Source organism: Balaenoptera physalus (assembly GCF_965194825.1).
Source record: "Balaenoptera physalus genome assembly, chromosome: 11".
In the NCBI taxonomy this organism is placed as follows: domain Eukaryota; kingdom Metazoa; phylum Chordata; class Mammalia; order Artiodactyla; family Balaenopteridae; genus Balaenoptera; species Balaenoptera physalus.
Genome location: NC_138896.1, coordinates 85475470 through 85499683, shown reverse-complemented (window position 1 = coordinate 85499683; position 24214 = coordinate 85475470). Strand labels below are relative to the sequence as shown.

The following is a 24214-nucleotide window of genomic DNA, read 5'->3' as shown; positions in this document are numbered from 1 at the left end:
CAATGATCGCTAACACTCATAGAGTACTACATTAGGCCAACTGCTCTGCTGAGCACTTTGTGTGCTTCCTTTCATTTGCAGCAAACCTATAAGGGGAGACTCATATTATCCCCATTTTACAGATGCACCAGGAAACTGAGGTGTAAAGAGGTTATTAAAGACAGGATACAATCCTGAGGCAATCTGATCTCTGCTGCCAGGGCAGGAAGAGTTTGGGTAAAAAATAAGCTTTGATGAGACAAAAGACATTCCTACTATGTCAGCATCCTTAGGGCCACCAGACCTATACTTCAGCTTAGAGAAAAAGTTCCTGGCTAGAAAACCGGTTGGTCTGGCATCAAATCTAGTTGGTAGTGTCAGACTAGCTCCAAAACTAACAGGGGTCCCTAAAACCAAGACCAAGTAGGGTGATCGAAATCCATCTCCCAACTTAACCTCACTCATAATCAAAAACATGCAAATTTTTAAAAGAGTAGAACTATTTTTTCTGTTTGTTTTTTTTTTTTGCAAAATTGCAAAGTTTTTCCTTTTTCCTTTTCTTTTTCTTTTTTTTAAGTGAGAGTATCCATTGTTTTCAAGAGACTTTCATAGTTTGACCATATGAATCAAATACAGCCCAAAGATATCCTGAAATGCATGCACAAGTATGGTTCACACCAGCGTTAGTCCCAGTAGAGGAAAACGTAAAACACCTTAGATGCCAAACCTTGTTCAGAGGTCAGGGGTAAGGGGTGGCTCATATGACATGGTAATTTACAAACTGGGATATGGTGCCACAGTTAAACAAGGAGCTTTTCATAGCATGGGGAAGCATTGAGGCGACTGATTAGCAGGGCCATCTGAATTGCAGTTCACCAAGAAGAGTGTACTTGTTCAGCCTTTTTCTTTCACTCATTCACCAGATGTGTATTAAGACCGCCGTGAGCCACGCACAGCTAGCTTCTGGAAACCCTTGGATTTTTAACAAGGCACTGGCCTTGCCATCATGGGGCTTACATTCTAGGGGGAAGACAGACATAAAGAGAGAACTACCCCATGTTATAGGGTGCTGTGCAGCAGGTAACTGCGTCAGAAAGGTTTCTCAGGGGAAGTGGCCTCTGGGCTGGGTTCTGAAGAATTTACCGGGCAAAAGTTGGGTGGTCCAGTGCACACAGAGAGGGAGAGGGAAGAGAGTTCCAGTGAGAGGAGTAGCATGTGCAAAGGCCCTGTGTTATAAGAGGCATGTTAGAAGAACAACCCAAAGAAATGCAGAGGAGGGGGAGTAGAGAGAAAAGATGGGACAAGACAAATCCAGACAGGCAGGCAGGGTCAGCCTGTACAAGGCTGGAGACCAGGGTTCAGCAAACTTTTTCTGTAAAGGACCAGCTAGTAAATATTTTAGACTTTGCCAGCCAAGAGGTAAAAATCGTTGATACTATATACGTATTTATATGACAAGAGCAAAAACAAATTCACATAAAAATTTTAGTGATTAAATTCAAAGTGTAATAATAATTGAGTATAAATTTTTGTTATCCAGATCTACCAAGGAAAAGAATGAAATATTGAGAGAGGATAACATTTTGCTTAATCCAGTGTTCTCTGCTATCAAAATTGATTCTAAATGTTTATTTGTTAATGCTGATCTGAAGTGAGATTTTCTATACTTCATCTTTATAAATGTCATTTTGCAGGGATAGGTATTGCCAAATACTAATATTGTCCACAACCATACCATTTTAATTGACCATATTCATGCCTCGGCAGGCGTTAGTAGAATTCTATTAGATTTTTCACTAGATATTTGCCTTTCAGCGTGTCATTACATTACAGATGAATCACTTGTAATTGAAGGTGAGATGGAAGCTCCTCAATTACCTCATTAGATGGATTTTGAAATATGAAAATTTCCTTTGCGCTTACGTCCAAGTCCAAAAAATACCACTGGAACTGTATTTCACGCTCAGAAAATATATCCACTACAAATGTACGTGGAATAGCGATAAAGCTTCTTGTTTTAACATTTGACGGAGTGGGAAGTGTGCAACCTGCCTTAACATGATTTATGATTCAAACGATGTTAGTTATTGAAATGACTTTACCACAGTATAACTTTTGCCTATAAGTGCAGTTTTTGCCTTGTAATTTTAGCTCCCACTCATTAAGAAACATTATCAAGTCAGTAGCAAAAGATAATGTCCAAAGCCATTAAGTGTTCAATGACAGTGATTGAGAACAGTTCTTGTTCAGAAAAATTTTAATCCCAGCCCTGAGCTCAAAATTCACAATAAAACTTTACCACTGCTGAGTCGTCAATCTGCTGTGTGTTAGGATAAGTCAGGGTATTCAGCTTCTGGTCCTGACCCCAAATTTCCAAAACTGATGAAGGTTAAGTTTATGATAGAAAAAGAAGTTCATTATTAACACCACCGGTTATGTAACACCAGGTAGGTTCATGTATTTTCCACAATGAATAATCACAGTCTTTAAACATCTTACCTTTTCACAAGCTTTGTAAATCAGTCCAACTAAAGCTTTTCCCGCTCCGCACATATTTCTTACCATTATTAGTTGTGAACGCATCTTAGCAGATTACACTTGAGTTTTTCTGCGCTAGTGTTTTCTTAATCTCTTTGAAATACTTCCACACAGACCATTCATGGAGACTAATTCTTTGATCACTTCAAACTCAGCATGGTCTCCTCAAATAAACAACTGAAGAGTATCAGTAAAATCTATCTACTCACCAAAAGCCAAAGGAAACCACTCCAATTATTTGCTTTGTTTTTTAATTGATTATTGATGCGGCTCCCAAATGTCATTAAATTGTTGAGCAACTGGTCTTACCAAAAGGATAACAGTCTTCAGCAAGTTGATTTTCTCTGGACACATTTCTTCAGCAATTACAATTAAACAAGATATCATTAACTCAGAGAAAACATTTGTTTTACTAACAAACGAGCCATTTGGAAACTTACACATTTTCATCTTTTATTCTTGCTCATTTTGATTTTCTATTTTTGTGAAGAATTACACTATGGTGAGATATTCTGTTCTAAGTTTTCTAAATTCTTGACCGTTGCTCTCCTGTGAGTTGGGAATATTGTGACACATGCTGAATGTGGTGATGTTGGTATATTGTATTCTTTTAGCACAGCTGCAGTGTCGTTGCATGATGAACACAATGCTTTGCCATCTAAATGTGACAACAGAATAAGCCACATGCTACTGTACCTTAAAAGTGCAATAGTCAGGACTTCCCTGGCAGTTCGGTGGTTAAGACTTCACCTTCCAACGCAGGCGGTGCAGGTTCGATCCCTGGTTGGGGAGGTAAGAACCCACATGCCTCATGGCCAAAATAACCAAAACATAAAACAGAAGCAATGTTGTAACAAATTCAATAAAGGCTTTAAAAAATGGTCCACATTAAAAAAAAAAAAATCTTAAAAAAATAAAGTGTAATAGTAAAGTCTACTTTTGTCTTCTTTTCTTGTTTTGACATACTGGTAATAAAAGAAACGAAAGAAAATGTTATGATATAGCAACACTCATGGCACTCAAAACACTATCACGTTACACTGTGTCACTGTGACGTGTGTGCAGAGTAGCAGTGTGAGGCTGCAAGGGCCATCTTGACCACTCACCCCTGCTGTTGTAACGTGAAAGCAGCCACAGACTTGAGGGAAATGAATGGACGTGAATGTGTTCCAATAAAACTTTATTTATGGACCGTGAAATTTGAATGTTATATCATTTCCACATATCAAGAAATAGTATTCTCGGTTTGCTTCTTAACCATAAAATATAAATGCTGTTCTTAACATTGGGAGCTACATCAATAATCAGTTAAGGGCTTCCCTGGTGGCGCAGTGGTTAAGAATCTGCCTGCCAATGTAGGGGACACGGGTTCGAGCCCTGGTCTGGGAAGATCCCACATGCCGCGGGGCAACTAAGCCCGTGAGCCACAACTACTGAGCCTGCGCGTCTGGAGCCTGTGCTCCGCAATGGGAGAGGCCACGACGGTGAGAGGCCCGCGCACCGCAATGAAGAGTGGCCCCCGCTCGCCGCAACTGGAGAAAGCCCTCACACAGAAACGAAGACCCAACACAGCCAAAAATAAATATAAATAAATAAATAAATTTATTAAAAAAAAAAATCAGTTAAAAAGCAAAGAACTTCCCTGGTGGCACAGTGGTTAAGAATCCGCCTGCCCAGGGGACGTGGGTTTGAGCCGTGGTCTGGGAAGATCTCACATGCCACTGAGCAACTAAGCCCGTGCGCCACAACTACTGAGCCTGCACTATAGAGCCCATGAGCCACAACTACTGAGGCCGTGTGCCACAACTACTAAAGCCCATGGGCCTAGAGCCCGTGCTCTGCAACAAGAGAAGCCACCGCAGTGAGAAGCCCGCGCACCACAGTGAAGAGTAGCCCCAGCTCGCCGCAACTAGAGAAAGCCCACGTGTAGCAACAAAGACCCAACACAGCCAAGAATAAATAAATAAAAATAAATTTATTTTTTAAAAAAAGCAAAGCAGTTCTTTTGAGTGGTTTCCTTTGGTTCTTGATCAGTAGATAGATTTTACTGAGACTTTTCAGTTGTTTATTTGAGAAGACCATGCTGAGTGTGAAGGGACTAAGGAATTGGTCTCCATGAGTGGTCTGTGTAGAAGAAGTACAGGTAAATTACACTTCAGTTTTTCTGCCCTAGTGTTTTCTCATCCTCTTTGAGAATGAGAAAACACTAGGGCAGAAAAACTGAAGTGTAATCTGCTAAGATGTGGGCCATACAAAAACAGGGGCCCACAGGCCATCCTTCATCAGCCCCTACTTTAGACCATGGTGAGGATGTTGGGCCCCGCTTCTGTTCAGAAGTGCTACCTACTGTCTGTACAGGAATGATTTCCCTAAAAGCCAGTGCAAGCCCTGGAAACATATGAGCCAAGCAGGTGGGCTAAGATGATGAATCTCTTTGCAGGATGGTACCCGAGTCATAGGGAAATGCGGTGGTTACTGTGGAAAATGTGCTCCATCCTCTGGCACTGGCCTGGAGGTTCGAGTTTTATAGTTAAGGTAAGTGTCTGTCTGTCTCTGACTCTCATTCTTTCTGTAGCCTAATGATTAGCAGATGTGGGCGGGTCATTGGCCCCCAGGCAGGTGAAGCTGACTCAGTGCTATTTGACCTTTGTCTCTCTTGCTCATCTATTGTCATGTGCCTGAGGCCATCTGTTCTCCATTCTTGGACATGCCGTCCCTAGACGTCCTGTACCAGATTCCTCTGTAGTGCTTATTAAAGGTGCTGCTCCCTGAACTCCATCTCTAGAAGTCCTGCTTCATTAAGTCTCCGGTGGATCCAAGAACCTGTATTTTTAATGCAGGGAATTCTGATGCAGGTGACTCACAGATCACCCTTTGAGAAATACTGCCAAGGAGTGTTACAAGTGTAATATAAATGACGGTCATTAAGCCCTGACTGTGTGTTGGGCACCATGCCGAGCGCCGGGCAGGCATTATTTCAGTGAATCCTCACAACAAAGCCACAGTCTGGGGCCGTTATCCTCGTTTTACAGATGGAAGCTGAGATCCACAGCAATTAAGTAGCTGGCTTAAGGTCAGATGGATTCCCTTGGCAATAACCCAGGAGTGTCCTACCCCAGAGCCTCTCAGTTAACGTACTCTTCCGCACACTTGTAACTCACAGTGTGATCCAAGGACCAGCGTGATCCGCATCGCGTGGGAACTTACTAGGAATGCAAAATCTCAGGCCTCATTCTAGACCTACAGAGTCAGAATCTGCATTTTAACAAATCCACAGGAGAGTCGTGCCTGTTAAAGTTTGACAATTCCTGGTGTAACTACAGTATGCCAGCAAGTGGTCCCTCTGCTGGGCAGAGGGCTGAACTGATCACTTTTTCTCATCCCAGTGCCTTTCACGTACAAGGGCTCAGCCAACTCAGGCGACCCTCCTACAACTTCCCTCAAGCTTCCAGCATCATCCCATTACCCTGTTAGGCTCTTCAAGATCCTGGCAAAGGAATACCTAGTTGACACTTACGTATCAGTGTCAATGTTTAATTAAAAATCCATATTCAACCTTATGATCTCAAATTAGGATTGTTTCCACTTCAGGAGGCCACGGGGGGGAAAAAAAAGAGAGAAAGAAAAAGAAAAAGAAACTTACTGTCTTAAGTAACTGAGATGTCCAAGCAGTGGTCTAACTTCAGGCATGGCTGGATCTAGAGGCTCAGAGTCATCAGGACTCTTTCTTTCTCCATCCATCAACAATGCTTGCTTCTTAAGTGGCTTCATTCTCAGGCAGATCATCTCCTCCACACCATGGTCCCTGGCAGTTCTAGGCTTACATCATCTTTACAGCTCATGGCTCCAAGTAAATGCTCATCTCCGGCATCTATTCTGCACAAGAACTCTGGCTCTGATTTGTCACATGGCCATTTCCAAACCAATCACAATGTCCAGGAGACTGGTATCATATACCCACCTAGAGTCGGGTGACTGACTGACAGCTTCATTTGGAAGAGGGATGGTTGCCAAAGAACCAGAAGGAGTTTATCAGAAAAGAGGGGAGAGAGGCAGGCAGAGTCAGCAGGTATCCATTAGAGATTCCCATTTGATATGTATTTTATATATTTTATATCCAATAAAGTAAATTTTATATGTATTTTATGTACAGTAACATTTGAGTGAGCACAGATACATAACATTTTTGTGTATGTATAAAAAAGGCTAGAAGGAAATACAGCAGTATTTGAAGAACATTATCTCAGGTTGGGGGAATCACAGGCTAATGGTTTTTATTTTATTCTTTATACATCCCTGGAATTTCCATGTTTCTTGTAGCAAGTGTTATTTTTAAAATCCAGAGAAAATAGCAAGTGTTATTTTCAAGTTCTATATGTAAAAATTTACGGTTTACCTTCTCTTGACTTATGTCTTTTGAGACAGAAGATTTACATTTCCTGGTTGGTTCATTTGTTTTCAGGTGCTCTGAAGAGGAAGCCGTTATGGGATGGATGAAGGATAGTGATGAAATACCTCCACCTTAAAATTTGGGTGTGTGTGTGTGAGTGTGTATGTGTGTGAGGACTTGTATGCCTGTGTGTGTGTGTACATATGCATATATATACATATATACACACATATATACACGTGTATATATGTGTGTGTATATAAATGTGGAATATCCTTATGATGTAAAGTTTAATATTTATGTTTGAAATTATTTATTGTGATGTAATATTTTTGTACGTAAAATGATTCTTTTATGACTGCCTTTCACGTTATTTTGTCCCCTGCAGTCAGACCACTGCATTTTACGTACTCTACATTATATGTAGTACTTTGACAAAAGTGATCCTTCATTATCACGGTACACTATTGTTTACTTTCTATCTGTAAATGTTTTATTGTTACTTTTTTAAAACTGTAATTTTTTAAAAAAACAACCTAGCCGCCATCAAGGTGCTACAAGAATCGTGTGAGGATATTTTTGGCATTTCTAGGAACGTATCATTAGCCAATCAGTAATTCAGTGATGTCACAGATTGTACCAGCTATTAATTATGTTAAATATCTATTCAGTTTCATGTGATCTCTGGGAAAAAAGTCGCTGCCTTGGTGCTAATGTTGTATGTATTTAAGTGATCATCAGACTCAGAAATGTAAACGCTTTTAATAAAAGGGAGAAGCTAAAGGACAACTTCCAGTGGACAGAATCACTTGGAAAAAATAAGACCAACTGTTTACCCTTGTTTTTGGACATGCCTTTTTGGGAAGAGAGTTGGACTTTGTTCTTGTTGTTGTTATTCTTATCAATACTTTACTTCAGTTCATGGTGCCTTGGTCTCTCTGTGGTTAAATGGAGGGTCCCCCAAGCAGCTTCATTACAGAGTGACATTGAGCAAATGAGAGCCGCTCAGCGTTTTGCCAAGATATTCTGAAATGGTGTCCACGTTAACAATTGTGACAGAGGATGCACGGGGTGGGGGTGACCTTCGACACCCCAGCACACCTGGAGAAACTCAGAACCGGATTCTTAGTCATCAGGATTGACTTTTGTATGAAAACATTAGCTGGTGACTTGACGCCTTTGAGCCATGAGCCTGAAACCCTGCCAGTGTCCATGGCTGCTGCAGTAATTGGTGGCATTTATGAGAAGAAATGAACTGTGGAGTACAAGATGCCTGAGTCTTTCTCATCTCCCATTAATCTTTGGATTCCATTCATCTTTGGAAGTCCTGTTTTTTTCTCCTTTCCAAAATGGAAGTGCCAAAGCCATGGTCTTTCTGCCCTTCCAACCTGATTGAAGAAAGGTCATGGCCCATGTCAGACACTCGATTTGAGAAGCCCTCCCATTTCCAAAAACCAAAGAGATTAGGAGAAACCTGGCAGTATTCCCCAAAGCCAAACAAACTCCAGAGTGCTCCAGGAAGTTATATCAATATATGAATAAGTGTTATTCTCCATTATTAATACATTGTGAAAATATACTATGAATAAATACCATGACCACATCCAAACATTTGTGTTTCACATGGTTTCTGGACTCTTGATTCAAATTGGAATGAACATATCTGTAGTTTTTAAGATTGTCAGATTAAGAAGAAATGCAGACTTTCTTAATCCCACTGATTGTGTTTGCTATTCTGGAGACAGATAAAGGATGGGGACTGTCCCCAAGGTTTGTCTTTTCATCACTTAAATCAGTTGAAATGGTTATTCTGAAACTCAAAGACAGAAACCTCTTGTTTGTGTGATGGGGAACAAGTGAGCAAACAGAAGAGGAGATTGAAGTGGGGTTTGGGGGCTTAATTGTTAATATTATGTAACAGTAGTTTCTATTCTAGAGACTGATGGTGTCCTGGGAATTGAGAGCTTTCCAAAGAAATCTAATGAACAGCTAATAGTAAGTGAATATCCACCATATGCCGGGGCCCTTTACTAAATTGTTTTAGCTCATTCTTAGAACCACCAAGTGGAGCAGGTAATAGACTTACCATCATTTTTTGTATAAGGAGACAGAGCCTTCAAGATACACATGGGCCCAAGTTCACATACAGTGAATAAGTGACAGTCTCAGAAAGAACTTTGGCTCTGATTGGGTTACATGACCACTTCTGTACCAATCACATTGTCAAGATGGCTGAGATTATGTGCCCACCTAGAGGCACATGATCAGCAGCTTCAGTTGAAAAACCAGCTGTCCCAGAAGAGAAGGGTTGTGTTACCAGAAAAGGGTAGATGGTATGGAGACAGGCAAAAGCAACATATCCACAGGAGATTCCGTGTGTGTGTATGTGGTTGCATGCACATGCATGTGTGCAAGTATAAAATCTCCAAATCCCATAGCTCACACCATAGTTCCATAGTTCCTTGTCACCCCTCAGCTTCGTCTGAGACTTGGGTTCTAGTCCTTTCTCTGACATCTAGTAACTGTAGGATCCTGAACCCTAGTAGGATAAAGATCTGTAAAATGAGGGTACTGACATGCCTCCTATCTACCTTGCGGGATTGTATTTTCTATAGCTGCACTCAAAATATGCATCAGCACATTGAAGCTGACAGCATGAAAGCCATGGGTTCTGTATCAGTTAGGAATTGCGTTCAGCTGGTAATTACAGAGACCTGACTGCAATGGCTTACACATTAATAGGTGTATTTCACTGTTATATTCAAGAAGCCTGGAGATAGGCGATCCAGGGCTGGTATGGCAGCTCCACAAACTCCTCAGGGACATAGTTTCTTTATCTCCTTCTCTCCTCAGTCTTCCATATTTCCATATGGCTGCTAGAGCTCCAGCAATCACTCCCAAATTCTAGGCAACAAAAATAAAGGAGTGGAGGAAAGGGTAAAAAGTAGCCTGGTCCCAGCTTTCTACTCTTTGAAAGAGGTTTTCCAGAAACCTCACCCAACAAATTCCACTTATATCTCCTCAGCCAGAATTGAGTCCTGTCTTACACCTAGGCTGCAGAAGCAGTGGAGAATTAGGGTTATTTCACAGAGTATATTGCCAAACTAAATAAAATGAGGGATCTGTTCCCGGAAGACAAAAGAGACTTAAGAGAAGCAACTAGAAGTCTCCGCAACAGGTTCAGCTACACTGACAAGAGGGAATGGTTTGGAAGCAGTTATCATAAAGTAAGCAAGAGATAATAGGATCTGGGCTGGAGATGTGACCATTGTAATGGTAGAAAATTGTAGAGTGATAGAGGTGGTAAAATTAACAGGAGCTGACAGTGGGTAGATTCAGGGTGCATTGTGGGAGAGAAGGCACTGATCAGAATTCAAAGATGAGGTTTCATTTGCCTGAAAATACAACCAGGGTGATAGAAAGATGAATGTTTGGATGGGTGAATGCACAGATATAATCTATTAGATTCTGTTCATTCTTTATATCTTTATAGCACCGTACAGATTAAATATTGTCTTTGTGTTCTATTCACTCTTTATCCAAATAATATTTATTGCACATCTACTAATTTCCAGTCATTGTTCTAGGCACTAGGGATGCAGCAGTGTACAGTTGATGCTTGAACAACACAAACTTGAACTGCACAGGTTCACTTAGGCGTGGATATTTTTCAATAGTAAATGCTACAGCACTACATGGCCTGTCATTAGTTGAATCTACAGATATGGAAGAACTGTGGATACAGAGAACACAGTAAGTAATAGGTGGATTAACCCTCGTGTTGTTCAAGGGTCAGCTGTATTAGGGTACAGGCTAAGAGTCTGTGTCAGTCCACTGGGGCTGCCATAACAAAACGCCGCAGAGTGGGTATTGTAAACAACAGAAGTGTATTCTCTCATAGTTCTGGAGGCCAAAAGTCCAAGATCAAGGTGCCACCAGGGTTGATATCTGGTGAGGCCTCTCTTCCTGGCTTGTAGACAGCTATCTTCTCACTGTGTCCTTTCCTTGGCGTGAGCATTGAGAGAGAGAGAGAGAGAGTGGTGTGTCTTCCTTTTCTTATAAGGATACCAGTCCTGTTGGATAGGGCCCCTCCTTTATGACCTCATTTAACCCTTATAATCCATATCTCCAAGTTCAGTCATATTTGGGGTCAGGGCTTCAACATATGAATTTTGGGAAAACACAATTCAGTTCATCACAGAGCTGTAAGAAATAGACCCCAAAATAAGGCTGACATTTATTTTTCTCTCGTTCGCCGTGTAGAAGTCAGCAGGCGGCTGGGCCTGGTACGTGACTCTCTTCTGTATGTCGTCGGAGGACTTGGGCTCCTTCTGTTTTGCGGCTTGGCCTTCCTCGAGGTGGTGTCCTTATGTGTCTCATCCTCACTATGTCTGTGTCCAGCCTGCAGGAAGGGGCCAGTCATTTTCAGGCAGTACCTGAAAATTAAGAAGTGACTTTTTAAAAAAAATTTTTTAATACTGGAGTATAGTTGATTTACAATATTGTGTTAGTTTCAGGTTTACAGCAAAGTGATTTAGTTATACATATACATTTATCTCTTCTTTTCCAGATTCTTTTCCCATATAGGTTATTACAGAGTATTGAGTAGAGTTCCCTGTGCTATACAGTAGGTCCCTGTTGATTATCTATTTTATATACAGTAGTGTGCATATGTTAATCCCAAACTCCTAATTTATCCTCCCCACTTCCACCTTTATCCTTTGGTTACCATAAGTTTGTTTTCTAAGTCTGTGAGTCTGTTTCTGTTTTGTAATTAAGTTCATTTGTGTCATTTTTTTTAGATTCCACATATAAGTGATATCTTATATTTGCCTCTCTCTGTCTGACTTCACTTAGTATGATCATCTCTATATTCACAATTTATTAACAATTGCTTAGATGCAGAGCCTGATTTAGAAGCAAGAGGAAATGTGCTCTAGTTGTCAACCATGTGCCCCGCTAATGCTGAGTGGAGGTGGGGCTTCCATGACTAAAAAGAAGGAGGGAAGGATGGCCCCTGGGCAGATTAGCTGCTCTGCCACAAGCAGTGAACAAAACCCACAAGAATCTCTGCCCTTCAGAGCTTACATTTTAGTGGTGACAGATGAGAGAGAAAATAAACAAACAAGTAAGGCACTCTGCAATTCTTTTCCAGTAATAGATCTGAGTGTATTTTCCATGATAGCCACCCATATACCATCGTGGCATGTCATGCTGCTCCCTGAATCCCAAGAACTTCCATACCCCAAAGCTTTCACACGTGTCTGTTTTTGCCTTAGCATGTCAATGTTTCTTTCTCCTCTGATTCATACAAAAGTAATAAAGAGTAAGCAAAACCTAGTATGGTAAAGAAGTACCAGAGGGAGAAATAAAGAAGGAGGGCTGCCCGGCGCCCCAGGGTGAGCATGTTGCTCTTTTAAACAGGGTGGTCAGGAATTTCTTCTTTATGAACTTACATAGCTCCTAACAAAGCCCTGGATCACCGTAAAAGCCTGGCACCAACCGCAGTGGGTGTGGAAACTCTCTCTGCCACCGACAGATGGCCTGAGAGGTCCTGCTCTGTTATTTTAGTATCAAGTCTAGGCATTGCACTGTTAAACCTGCAGTTTATTTCTGCTCATATTTTAGAGGTGATTTTTCAGGGTGTGCATAAAACCTTTAGAGGCCCTAGGCCCTAAAAAGTTTATGCTACTCCCCTTAAATATGTACCTCTGACCATGAATTTAGGGTTTATTTTCCCCATGAAGACTATTTTTTTAAATAATATCAAATATCAGTTTTTCCCCTGAAACCTGAAGACCATCTTTGGTGTAGCCCTAGGCACATGTTTTTTCTGTTCAGTAGGTGATACAGCCAGTTTTATAGCATTATTGATTGCAGTGATTTCTGATAAGGACAGAAGGAGCAGATATTTAAAGTGCTAATAAAAAGGGGATTCAGTTACAAAGGAAAGAAGATAAAATTCCTATATAACTTATACTATGTCTAGGATTTAGAATCAAATGCCTTTCAGGCTGTTGATAGGAGAATTACAATTAGGTCAAATGGTGTCTGTATGTAGAAAAGACAATTAATATTCAGTTTATTACATTTACAAGTTCAGAAACCTAGCTCTCCCTTAAGCTTTGGAGTTCGGCTTACAAATCCTATTATTTTACTTATTTATCAGCCTACTTTTTAACAATTACTTTTTTAAAACTTTTGAACAATATTTTCTCCATTCGTCACTTACTCAACAAAAAGCCTTTAAATATTTTATACATTATTTATATATTTAATGAAGTTTTCCTGTCTTAAGCCCTTTAATTATCTGACAGAAGCAAATATTTCTGAGTAATTAGATAATTTTTATAAATATAAAAATATAAATATTACATAAATCAGTGACCTTAAAGTTCTTTTATTTTTTTGTCTTTATTTTTTTTTTCACACACACACACACACACACACACTGTATTTTATTTTTACAAGAGATAAATAGACTGACACCAAGGATTGTACATGGATGACCACAACAAAAGCAACAGTGATTGCAATTACCAAACATGAAACACACTCATACTATGTCATTATATTGACATTCAGTCCAGTAATCCTCCACTGTAACAGCTCCTTTACTTAGCAGTGAAAATTGATTTGTATATTCTTTGCCTCTGAGTCCTTGTGGTATTTTTTCTTTTTTTAAATTCAAACAGAAAGTCACAAAAATTATACTCATCCTCATCAGTTCACTCAGTCCCATGTAATTAATTTTTTTTTTCATCTTGATCTTTTGTTAGCACTTTTATGAGCTCATCAGTTTTTCATTAGAGTTCTGAAAATGCTTATTCATTCAGTTCAGCAGTACAGTCAGTTACCAGAAACCTGTACTTGTCAGAGTCTTTTCCATGAATTTCCTGAAGATGAAACCCTTTTATAGAAACATATTTACAAAAGCATCAGAGTACACCCAGAACTGTCTGTAAATGACAAAAGACTTAAAAATGACCACGGTTAAAGATTTGATGAAAGTTCATAATAATGCAGTTAACAAAAAATTAGTTATTTCTGAGATATACATTTTAAAGTAATAACTAGGATTATCACTTATAACATTATACCAGAACATATAAGATTTTTAGAAATTTCATGTAATGTCTGAAACATTTATATTAACATATTTCCATACAAATAACCCAATGAAAGTTTAGTATTAGTTGTTTTGTTTGTTTGTTTGTTTATACTGCAGGTTCTTATTAGTCATCAATATTATACACATCAGTGTATACATGTCAATCCCAATCGCCCAATTCAGCACACCACCATCCCCACCCCACCGCAGTTTTCCCCCCTTGGTGTCGATATGTCTGTTCTCTACATCTGTGTCTCAACTTCTGCCCTGCAAACGGGCTCATCTGTACCATTTTTCTAGGTTCCACATATGCGTTAATATACGATATTTGTTTTTCTCTTTCTGACTTACTTCACTCTGTATGACAGTCTCTAGATCCATCCACGTCTCAACAAATGACCCAATTTCGTTCCTTTTTATGTCTGAGTAATATTCCATTGTATATATGTACCACATCTTCTTTATCCATTCCTCTGTTGATGGGCATTTAGGTTGCTTCCATGACCTGGCTATTGTAAATAGTGCTGCAATGAACATTCGGGTGCATGTGTCTTTTTGAATTACGGTTTTCTCTGGGTATATGCCCAGTAGTGGGATTGCTGGGTCATATGGTAATTCTATTTTTAGTTTTTTAAGGAACCTCCATATTGTTCTCCATAGTGGCTGTATCAATTTACATTCCCACCAACAGTGCAAGAGGGTTCCCTTTTCTCCACACCCTCTCCAGCATTTGTTGTTTGTAGATTTTCTGATGATGCCCATTCTAACAGGAGTGAGGTGATACCTCATTGTAGTTTTGATTTGCATTTCTCTAATAATTAGTGATGTTGAGCATCTTTTCATGTGCTTCGTGGCCGTCTGTATGTCTTCTTTGGAGAAATGTCTATTTAGGTCTTCTGCCCATTTTTGGATTGGGGTGTTTGTTTCTTTAATATTGAGCTGAATGAGCTGTTTATATATTTTGGAGATTAATCCTTTGTCTGTTGATTCGTTTGCAAATATTTTCTCCCATTCTGAGGGTTAAAGTTCTTTTAAATACTCCTAAGTGGCAAGTTGATTTAGAATGGTTTTAACTTAAAATTACAAATGAAAATCAAGTACTCAATGACATGTTTTAAGTTGGCCTTATAAGCTACTACTCTAATATTTCAAATGTTTAAAATTATGACAATTACATAAGCTATCAAATTTTCACATGTACCTAAAACCAAAAATCTTAATGGTGGTTCTGATTCCCTTAGACATTTTTATATCCTAAATCTTGCTCTTAGCGTGAGGAAAAGTTGTGAGCTCATCCAACTGTTGTAAAAACCAGAGGTTCCCCTCGAGCGTAAGAGTTGGAACAGCAGAGACTGGGATGGTTCTTCTTACTCCACCTAGGGAAGACTTGTGTTTTTTTGTTTTTTTTTTTAAGGCTATAGATGCTCTTTTTTGAGGATTAAATAGGAACAGGTGGGGATTCGATAGAAAAGCATGTCAGCAAGGCCCTGGGATGCTCCCCAAGGCCGCGGGGCAGGTCCTGTACCAGCCCAGCACCTGTCTTCTGGGGCTCCTGGGGCGCTCGCTGCTTTGGGCTCAGGCCTGGGTCCTCAGAAAGCCGGAGTCCTCTGCTGGGCAGAGAGCTGCCCTGCGGCTCTTTATTTCCTGTTGCTGCCATAACAAATTACCTCAAATCAGGTTTAAAACAACATAGGTTTATCATCTTATAGTTCTGAAGGTCAGACATCTAAAGCGGGTTAGTAGACCTGCATTCCTTCTCTGTTCTCTAGGGGAGAATCTGTGTCCTTGCCTTTTCCAGCTTCTAGAGGCTGCCTGCATTCCTTAGCTGGTGGCCTCTCCCCTCATCTTGGAAGCCAGTGGCGTAGCATCTTCCAGTCTCTCTGTCCCCTTCTACTTCTGCTTCCTTCATCACATCACCTTTTCCTAACTCTGACTCACTTGCCTCCTTCTTTTAAGGATCCTTGTGATTGCATTGGGTCCATCAGGTAACCCAGGATGATTTCCCTATTTTAATATCCTTACCTTGATATCATATCTGCAAAGTCCCCTGTCAAAAGGTCACGTATTCCCAGATTTTGGAGATTGGGATGTGGACATCTTTGGGGTGGGAGTGAGGGGTCATTATTCTGTCTACTACATTTTCCACACATTTAAGGACTAGAGAGATTGGCCGGATGCTGACGTGATTGTCCAAACTCCCAATGAGCCACACTGACGTTTATGTCAATGAACCTTAACTTCAAGAGAGGGATGTTCCCATAGCCCATGTTCCTGGATTCAAATTCTACATATTAGCTGATTTTTCCACCGGCATTCCAAACTCTATAACAGTTAGATTGCTTGATTGGCTTTTGCATGTGGCCCTTATATATATAGACATCTTCCTGTCTTGGTCCAAAGACTTTTGAACTTGGCAAGAATTTTGTGCTTTTGCATATGCTTCCCAGGACATAGAATTCTTATGGTACTAAAGTGATGGTGCACTGAATTCTGAATCTCTCTCATGCTTGGATAGATCTGACCTGCCATCAAGGCTTATAGGGCCATCTTTATGTTATAACAGCCTTTTAGGACATGAGCCATTATTAAGTATAGAAACTTTCATAGGTACCCTTGGGAACAGTGCCTTCTTCATCTTCTTCATCTTTCTTGATAAGCCGGGATATCTCTTCAGTGCTTGGTGCTAAGTTTCACAGTACCATAGAATGGGTACACATCTGGGAGCCTTCTCGGCCCCAGCATACTCTGGGCCAAGGCAGGAGACTTCAGGGGGTCCCTTTGTGGTTCGTGGGCACACCGCCAAGCTTAATCAGTATCTTTAGGCGTGGAACCTGAGAATCTGCCTTTTTAACAGGCTCCCCAAGTGGTCCTGTGCAGACTAGGGAAAGCTACCTTTCAGAGCATCTTCTTTCACGCAGCAGTGAGGCTGTCCAGGCAGTGTCAGTTTCCTTCACCCTGTCACCCCAGCACTTTGTATTTGTCCTCTGTGGGCATGCAGTCGGCACCCATAAGCTCTAGAACAAGATGGAATGGCTTGCCTTGGTTCCCCCACTCCCTAGCCGTGTGACCTGGCACAAGACTCTTACACTCCCTGGCCTCCCCTTCCTCTTCAGTGGGATGAGGGATAATAATGGTGCCCATGTCACGTGGTTGCTGTGAGGCCTCGATGTGCTCTTACATTTAAAGCACTTGGAACACTACCTGTGTTAAGTACTCAGTATCTCTTAGCTACTAGAAACCGACTAAATGCTATAGAAACCATGGTTTAATTTGGGAAGGGCTACTGTGGGAAAGGTATGAAGGTATTGGCCCACACTCTCACCTCCATTCCATGTCCTAGAGTTGAGAAAACTAGGTTTTCAGGCTCCACTTGTTCGCAAAATACCGTAGTTCTTTCTGTTTCCCTTCCCAAACTGTAAACGAAAGCTGTGTATCAGAGGATACTGTCAGGGCTAGAAGGGGCCTGAAAGGATATATAGATCAACAACAATAATAATAACTATATCCCAAGCATCATAAAACTGCATTTATTGAGCATTTACTATGTGTAATGGTTAATTTTATGTGTCATCTTGGCCAGGCCATGGTACCAAGTTTTGAGTCAGACACCAGTCTAGATGTTGCTGGGAAGGTATTTTTCAAATATGATTAACATTTAAATCAGTGGAGGGACTTCCCTGGTGGCGCAGTGGTTGGGGGGTCCACCTCCCAGTGCAGGGGACACAGGTTCGAGCCCTGGTCCAGGAAGATCCCGCATGTTCCACACGCGGAGCGGCTGGGCCCATGCACCACAGCCGCTGAGCCTGCTCTGGAGCCCGCGGGCCACAACTGCTGGGCCCTCCTGCTGTCGCTACTGAGGCCCACATGCCTGGAGCCCATGCTCTGCAGCGGCAGAGGCCACCGCGGTGAGGATCCCGTGCACGTCAACGAGGAATCGCCCCCGGCCGGCTCGCCGCAGCTGGAGAAGAGCCCGTGCACGGCAACGAAGACCCAACGCAGCCAAAAAAAAAAAAATCAGTAGCGTTGAGTAAAGCAGGTTACCCTCCACACTGTGGCGGAGCCTCAGCAATCAGCTGAAAGCCTGAAGAGAAAGAGTGGGGCCCCCTGAGGAAGAAGGAGTTCTGCCATCAGACGGCAGCAGCAACTCTTGCCTGGTTCTGCAGCCTGCCAGCTTGCCCTGCAAATTTCAGATTTGCTAACCTTCACAATTGCATGAGCCATAAAATAAATCTCTTCCCTAAATAAATCTTTCTCGATAGATAGATGATAGATAGAATAGAATATTATATGTTATGTATCTATATATAGAGATATCCATAGCTATAGGTATATTCCATATTTATAGCTATGTATACCTCTATTTCATATTGGTATCTACAGGTAGATATCTCCTGTTGGTTCTGCTTCTCTGGAGAACCCTGACTAATACGCTACGTGACAGGCCACAGCCATTCCGTTGCACAACTCCAGGGGGTGCCATTCACCCTGAGCCCTAAGTGCTTTGCACGTGTCCTCTCATGGAACCGTCATGACAACTCTGTGGGGGAGCCACTTTTTAAATTCGCATTTTAAAGATGAGAAAATCGAGGGTTAAGAGAGTCTGATAGCCTGACTCCCAAACCCAGGGGCTTACGCACTCAGCATGCATGAGACCCGAAGCAGCTGTGTCCAGGGCATTAAATTAGTGAAAGGACAGTACCAAGACTAGAGCCCATACCTCCTCACTCCCGACACACTGACCTGTCACACCGGAGAGCTTGCTCACAGAAAGAAGAGAAAATTTAGAACTTTGTTTCACATGAGCAAGCAGAGGAAGGAAGAAAAGAGTCCCGCCGGGAATATTTCCTGTGATTGCTCAACTATATTCTGGACTAGATACCAACAGTTAAGAGCCGCAGGCCCTGTGAAGTTAAGATGAAGTCAGTTTCTACTTAATTGGTTAGACTTCGCTCCTATTCCATTTGTCTTTGGGGTTCAACTTTTAATATGACTGAGCAGCACTTAGAAATGCTGCCTCTGTGTCCTTTCCGCTGGAGCAGCCATCCCCATTCCATCAAGGAAAGGTCAGGCAAGAGGCGCTGGGCTTATTTGCATCCCCCCTGACCCCCTCAGAACTTGGGCCTGAAATAAAACGTCTTTGTCCCAAGAAAGAGCCAAGCTTTTCACTCAGCAGCTGTCTGGTGCAGAGACCTGCAGCTTTTAAGAAGCCCTTATGTTGTCTGAAGTCAAGTTTGTTTTCCATCTCCCCAGGTATTAGTCCACTTAGGAAATAAAGTGTTAAAAGCAATTACTTGACCAGTTTGGGCTAACCCAGGGATTGGCAAATCCATGCTGCTTGTGCAATTTACAAAATATTTTCTTTGTAGTTGTCCTTGAAGCCCAAGTGGGACTAATGGCTTTAACTACCAGCCTACACGTTTCAAAGTGATTTCCACATCAGGAAGCCATTGTCGGCTTCCCCAAACACTTAATTGGTACAGGATGCGAGCAATTCCGAAAGGCCACGCTTCTGTTCTGAGTCCCAATCCGTCGCTCAGGTAGGAGCTGGTTTTCAGCAACAATTTCCATTTCTGTCTTCTTGTGTGCGCTCAGTCATTTATGGTTCCATTTTCCTATGGAATAAAAGGTTTCCTTGGTAATGAAAAAGCATTATAATCATGCCCAGCACCCAAGAAGTGGAGTTGGCTTGGCGGTCACAGACCAAAGGGCTCTGTGTTGGCATAAACTCATGGAGGAACAGCATCAAAAACAGTCTTTGCAAGTGTGTGGTGGTGAAGAGTGCAGTTTCTAAAATCTGGACAAGTTGCTTACTTCCCTAGAACTCAGTTTCCTCATTTGTACATCAGTTATAATGGCATTGAACTCAGAAGACAATTCAAGGATTAAGTGAAATAATGTGCATCAGGCTCCTAGAACAGTGACTGGCCCACAATAAAGGAAGTAAATATCATCCTTCCCCTCCCTCCCTCCCTCCACCATCATCACCATCGTCACCATCGTCACCATCGTCATCCTTGTCATTATCAGCGTCTTCCACTAAGATTATTTTTTTTTTTTGGAAATGACACAAAACCCAGAAGTTATAAAGAAGAAAAATTAGCAATTTACCCACATAAAAGTAAAACCTTTAAATATAAAAACAAAAACAAAAAAAGAAGCAAACCCATAAACAAGGCCTAAAGATAAATTACAAACTGGGAGGAAAATGTTTGCCAGATTAAGGCATTATTCCCGTTTACAAAGATGATGAGCAAGCCGTTTTTAAAAAATAAGTGTTTACTGAAGAAAAATGAACAAACAAAATAAACAGAGAGAAAGGATGAGAATAAAAGGAAAATGAAGAAAAATGTTTAAAAGACACAAGCAGGCAGTTGTTTTTTTTTTTAATTTTAAAAATGACAAGCAGATGAAAACTGCCCAATTTAGTTCATAAATCGACAGAATATAGATTAAAACATCAATGAGAATTTTTTTCATCTATCAAGTGAGGAAAAATTGATAATACTCAATATTTGCCCAAGCGTTGTCTAACCTCTGCAATGCTTTTCAGCAGTGTTGATGCAGTAGAAACTGGTGAAACTTCTGGAGGATAATTTAATAATTCTCAAAAGTAGGAGTGTACCTTAATTATTAACCTATAGTTAATAATACTATATTTCATATTTGAAAGCTCCTAAGAGAGTAGATCATCCTGTGGTGATGGATGTTAACTGGACTCATTGTGGCGATCATTTCACCGTGTATACAAATATGGAATCATTATGTTCTACACTTGAAACTAACAGAATGTTACATGTCAATTATACCTCATTAAAAAAAAAAGAGGGGCTTCCCTGGTGGCACAGTGGTTGAGAATCTGCCTGCTAATGCAGGGGACATGGGTTCGAGCCCTGGTCTGGGAAGATCCCACATGCCACGGAGCAACTAGGCCCGTGAGCCACAATTACTGAGCCTGCGCGTCTGGAGCCTGTGCTCCGCAACAAGAGAGGCCGTGATAGTAAGAGGCCCGCGCACCGCGATGAAGAGTGGCCCCCGCTTGCCACAGCTAGAGAAAGCCCTCACACAGAAACGAAGACCCAACACAGCCAAAAGAAAGAAAGAAAGAAAGAAACCTTATAAATAAATCTGTCCAATCTTAGGAAAAAAAAAAAAAAAAAGAATGCTTTCCTAAAGGCATGGGTGGACTAATACGTGTGTATACAGCATTATTTATAATAGAAGAAGTCTTGGAAATAACGTAAATGCCCATTAATAATCGACTCGTTAAATGAATTATGGTAAATCTATATAATAATGGTATATTATATAGTTAATCTATTGATATATCTGCTTGTCTGTCTGTCTATATATCCGTCTATCATCTAATGCTGCATAACAAATCACCTCCAAACTTATTAACTTAACACACATTTGTGTGATGTCACAGCAGCATCTGTGGATCAGGAATCCAGGTATGGTTAGCTGGGTCTGAAACCCCTTTAGGGTCTCTTACAGGCTACAGTCACGGATGTCGTAGTCACCTCTAGGCTGACTGGGGAGCGATCTGCTTCCAAGCTCACTCTCATAGTTGTTGACAAGATTCAGTCCTTTGCAGGCTGTTGGCCAGCGGCTGCCCTCAGTTCCTTGCCCAGTGATGTCTCCCTATGGCAGTTGATGATGTGGTGAGTTGCTTCATCAGAGTGAACAAGCGGAAAGAGCCAGAAAGAGAATGCCAACAAGATGGAAGTCCCAGGGCTTTTATCACCTAATCTCGGAGGTGACATCCCATCACTTTTGCTATTCTCTATTCATCCAAAGCATGTCATTAGCAAATTTCAAACATGAGTTTTCACTCCTAAATTCTTCAGTATTCATCTATAAAAAGTAAGGACATTCTCCTCCTTAAATGCAATGCCTTATTCCATCTGAAATAATTAAAGGAATTCCCTATTGTTACCTAAGATCCTGTTTCCATCTTAAAATGTTTCCAGTTGTTTCAAAAATGTCACCTTACAGATAGATGGTTTATTGGAACCACGATCAAGTAAGATCCATATATTGCATAAACCTGATTGTGATATCTTTTAACTGTCTCTTCGTCTGAAGCACCCCCCTCCCTTTTTTTTTTTTTTATAATAAGGAAGTCTTAAATTATTATTTATTTATTTATTTTTGGCTGTGTTGGGTCTTCGTTTCTGTGCGAGGGCTTTCTCTAGTTGCGGCAAGCGGGGGCCACTCTTCATCGCGGTGCGCGGGCCTCTCACTATCGTGGCCTCTCTTGTTGCGGAGCACAGGCTCCAGACGCGCAGGCTCAGTAATTGTGGCTCACGGGCCTAGTTGCTCCGCGGCATGTGGGATCTTCCCAGACCAGGGCTCGAACCCGTGTCCCCTGCATTGGCAGGCGGATTCCCAACCACTGCGCCACCAGGGAAGCCCCCCGCCTCCCTTTTTTCATGCCACTGATTTGTTCAAAAGAAAGGAGGCCAGTGGTCCCACCTTCTGGGTTTGTCTAAGTGCTTTCTCGTGACGTCTTTGAACTCGTTCTTCTACCTCCTGTCGTTCCTATAAACTAGATGTTGGATCTAAATACTTATATTCCAGGATTATATTCCATATCATAAGTGATGCTGTGTCTTTCATATTCTATTTTATTAGGAAGTACATAATGGCTTGTGCCACTGCTAATGATTTTATAATTGATCAGAGTGGTCTTTTTAAAATGTTCACATCACTCCTCTGCTGAAACCCCATCACCTTTAGAATAAAGTCCCAGCTCCTTACCGTAATCTGGCTCAGGGCTAATTTTCTCCCCATTGGTCACTGCAGCTCAGCTACACTGAGTTGCTGTCCCTCAAACTTGCCAAACTCCTTCTCAATTTGGACCTTTGCTGTTATTGCTTGCAACGCTCTCTCCCTAGAACTTTGCATGGCTGGTTACTTCGCACCCCTCCCGACAGCCCTCCTTCCCAAACCAGTCTCTAACCTATAACCCTATTTTATTCTCTTTTGGCATTTATCCCAACCTGAAACAATTTCATCCTTTTTTTAGCTTGTGGATTTCTATATGGGTTTATGAGATTTTTGTCTGATTTTCCATACTGGAATGTAAACTCCACGAGATCAGGGACCTGGTTGTGGTTGCTGACCACTGTACCCCAAAAACTTGGAACAGTGTCTGACACTTAGTAGATGCTCAATAAATATTTGTTAAGCAAATAAATGAATCTTATCAGCACTTTTTCAAGGTAGTTTATGTTAAGAAACAGCCTCTAAGACACCTACCTGATGAGAATAAATACAGCACTGTGTGTATTTCTGGGTTTCTGGGGGTGTTGTTTTGTGGTACTCATGTTTTTGGAGGGGTGTATGATGCTTTCCTACCACAGACCATTGCTGTTCAAAATGTTTCCCACGGCCCAGCGGCATTGGCATCACCTGGGAGCTTGTTAGAAATGCAGACTCTTGGGCCCCAGCCCAGACCTACTGAATCAGAAGCTGCATTTGACAAGATGCCCAAGTGACTTGTGTGCATTTTAAAACTTGAGAAACCCTGGTCTAAAATCCTGGTCTCTTTTATTTCTCTTCCTTCCATTTCAACTTATTCTCCAGCTCTACCCAACCACCCCCATTGTTGAGCCCTAATGGCCCATCCCCGGAAGCAGCCTCTGGTACCTCCCGAACTATTTACCTAAAGGCTTATCTTCCCGGGCTGCTTCCCTCCGGATTTCATTCTGTTTATAAATATTGAAGCTGAAATGTAAACCACATTGAAACTCTTCCCCCAGAGGCCTGCATGTCCCGGTAAGTCTTTACATTTGCAGGTATCTATTGACATATCTTAAACAAACAATTTTAAATGTTTCCATGGGCGTCCTGAGTTTAGCATTTCCTTTCATCTTGCCTGGTAGCAGATTGAGGCTAGAGTTTATTTTTAAAGGTTGAAGAATTCATAATATTTCTTAAACATGGGTTGAGGGTACACACCACCTCACCATGGAATTGGGATGTGGTCTCGTGCAGCCTGGTTGCAAAGCCTGGACTCTTAACATCTATGGCAGCAATGGGCACAAAAGTCGCTTTACAAAAGTGCCATTTGTTTGTCCATTCATTTATATATTCATTCATTTGGAAGGCATGTGAGGATATTGGCGTGGTATAGAGATGTAGAGCCCTTCAGACCATCATTAGAGGAGATGAAATAAGTACAAAAGTAACCT

At 41.3% G+C, this 24214-nt stretch overlaps 1 protein-coding gene across 5 annotated transcripts in view; it reads left to right on the top strand.

The window, feature by feature from the left end:
* ADAMTS9 (ADAM metallopeptidase with thrombospondin type 1 motif 9) overlaps window positions 1–24214 on the top strand; it is a 223530-nt gene that overhangs the window by 163187 nt on the left and 36129 nt on the right. For 3 of the 5 annotated variants that reach the window (XM_082412047.1, XM_082412048.1, XM_082412045.1), the window contains 2 exons: window positions 4958–5052; window positions 6980–8516. In XM_082412047.1, coding sequence (XP_082268173.1) covers window positions 4958–5047 — 90 coding nt within the window. In that variant the 3' untranslated portion in view covers window positions 5048–5052; window positions 6980–8516. Of the gene's footprint in view, window positions 1–4957; window positions 5053–6979; window positions 8517–8843; window positions 13305–24214 lie in introns of those variants that run through there. The other 2 variants (XR_014250528.1, XM_082412046.1) reach the window with 2 other exon arrangements.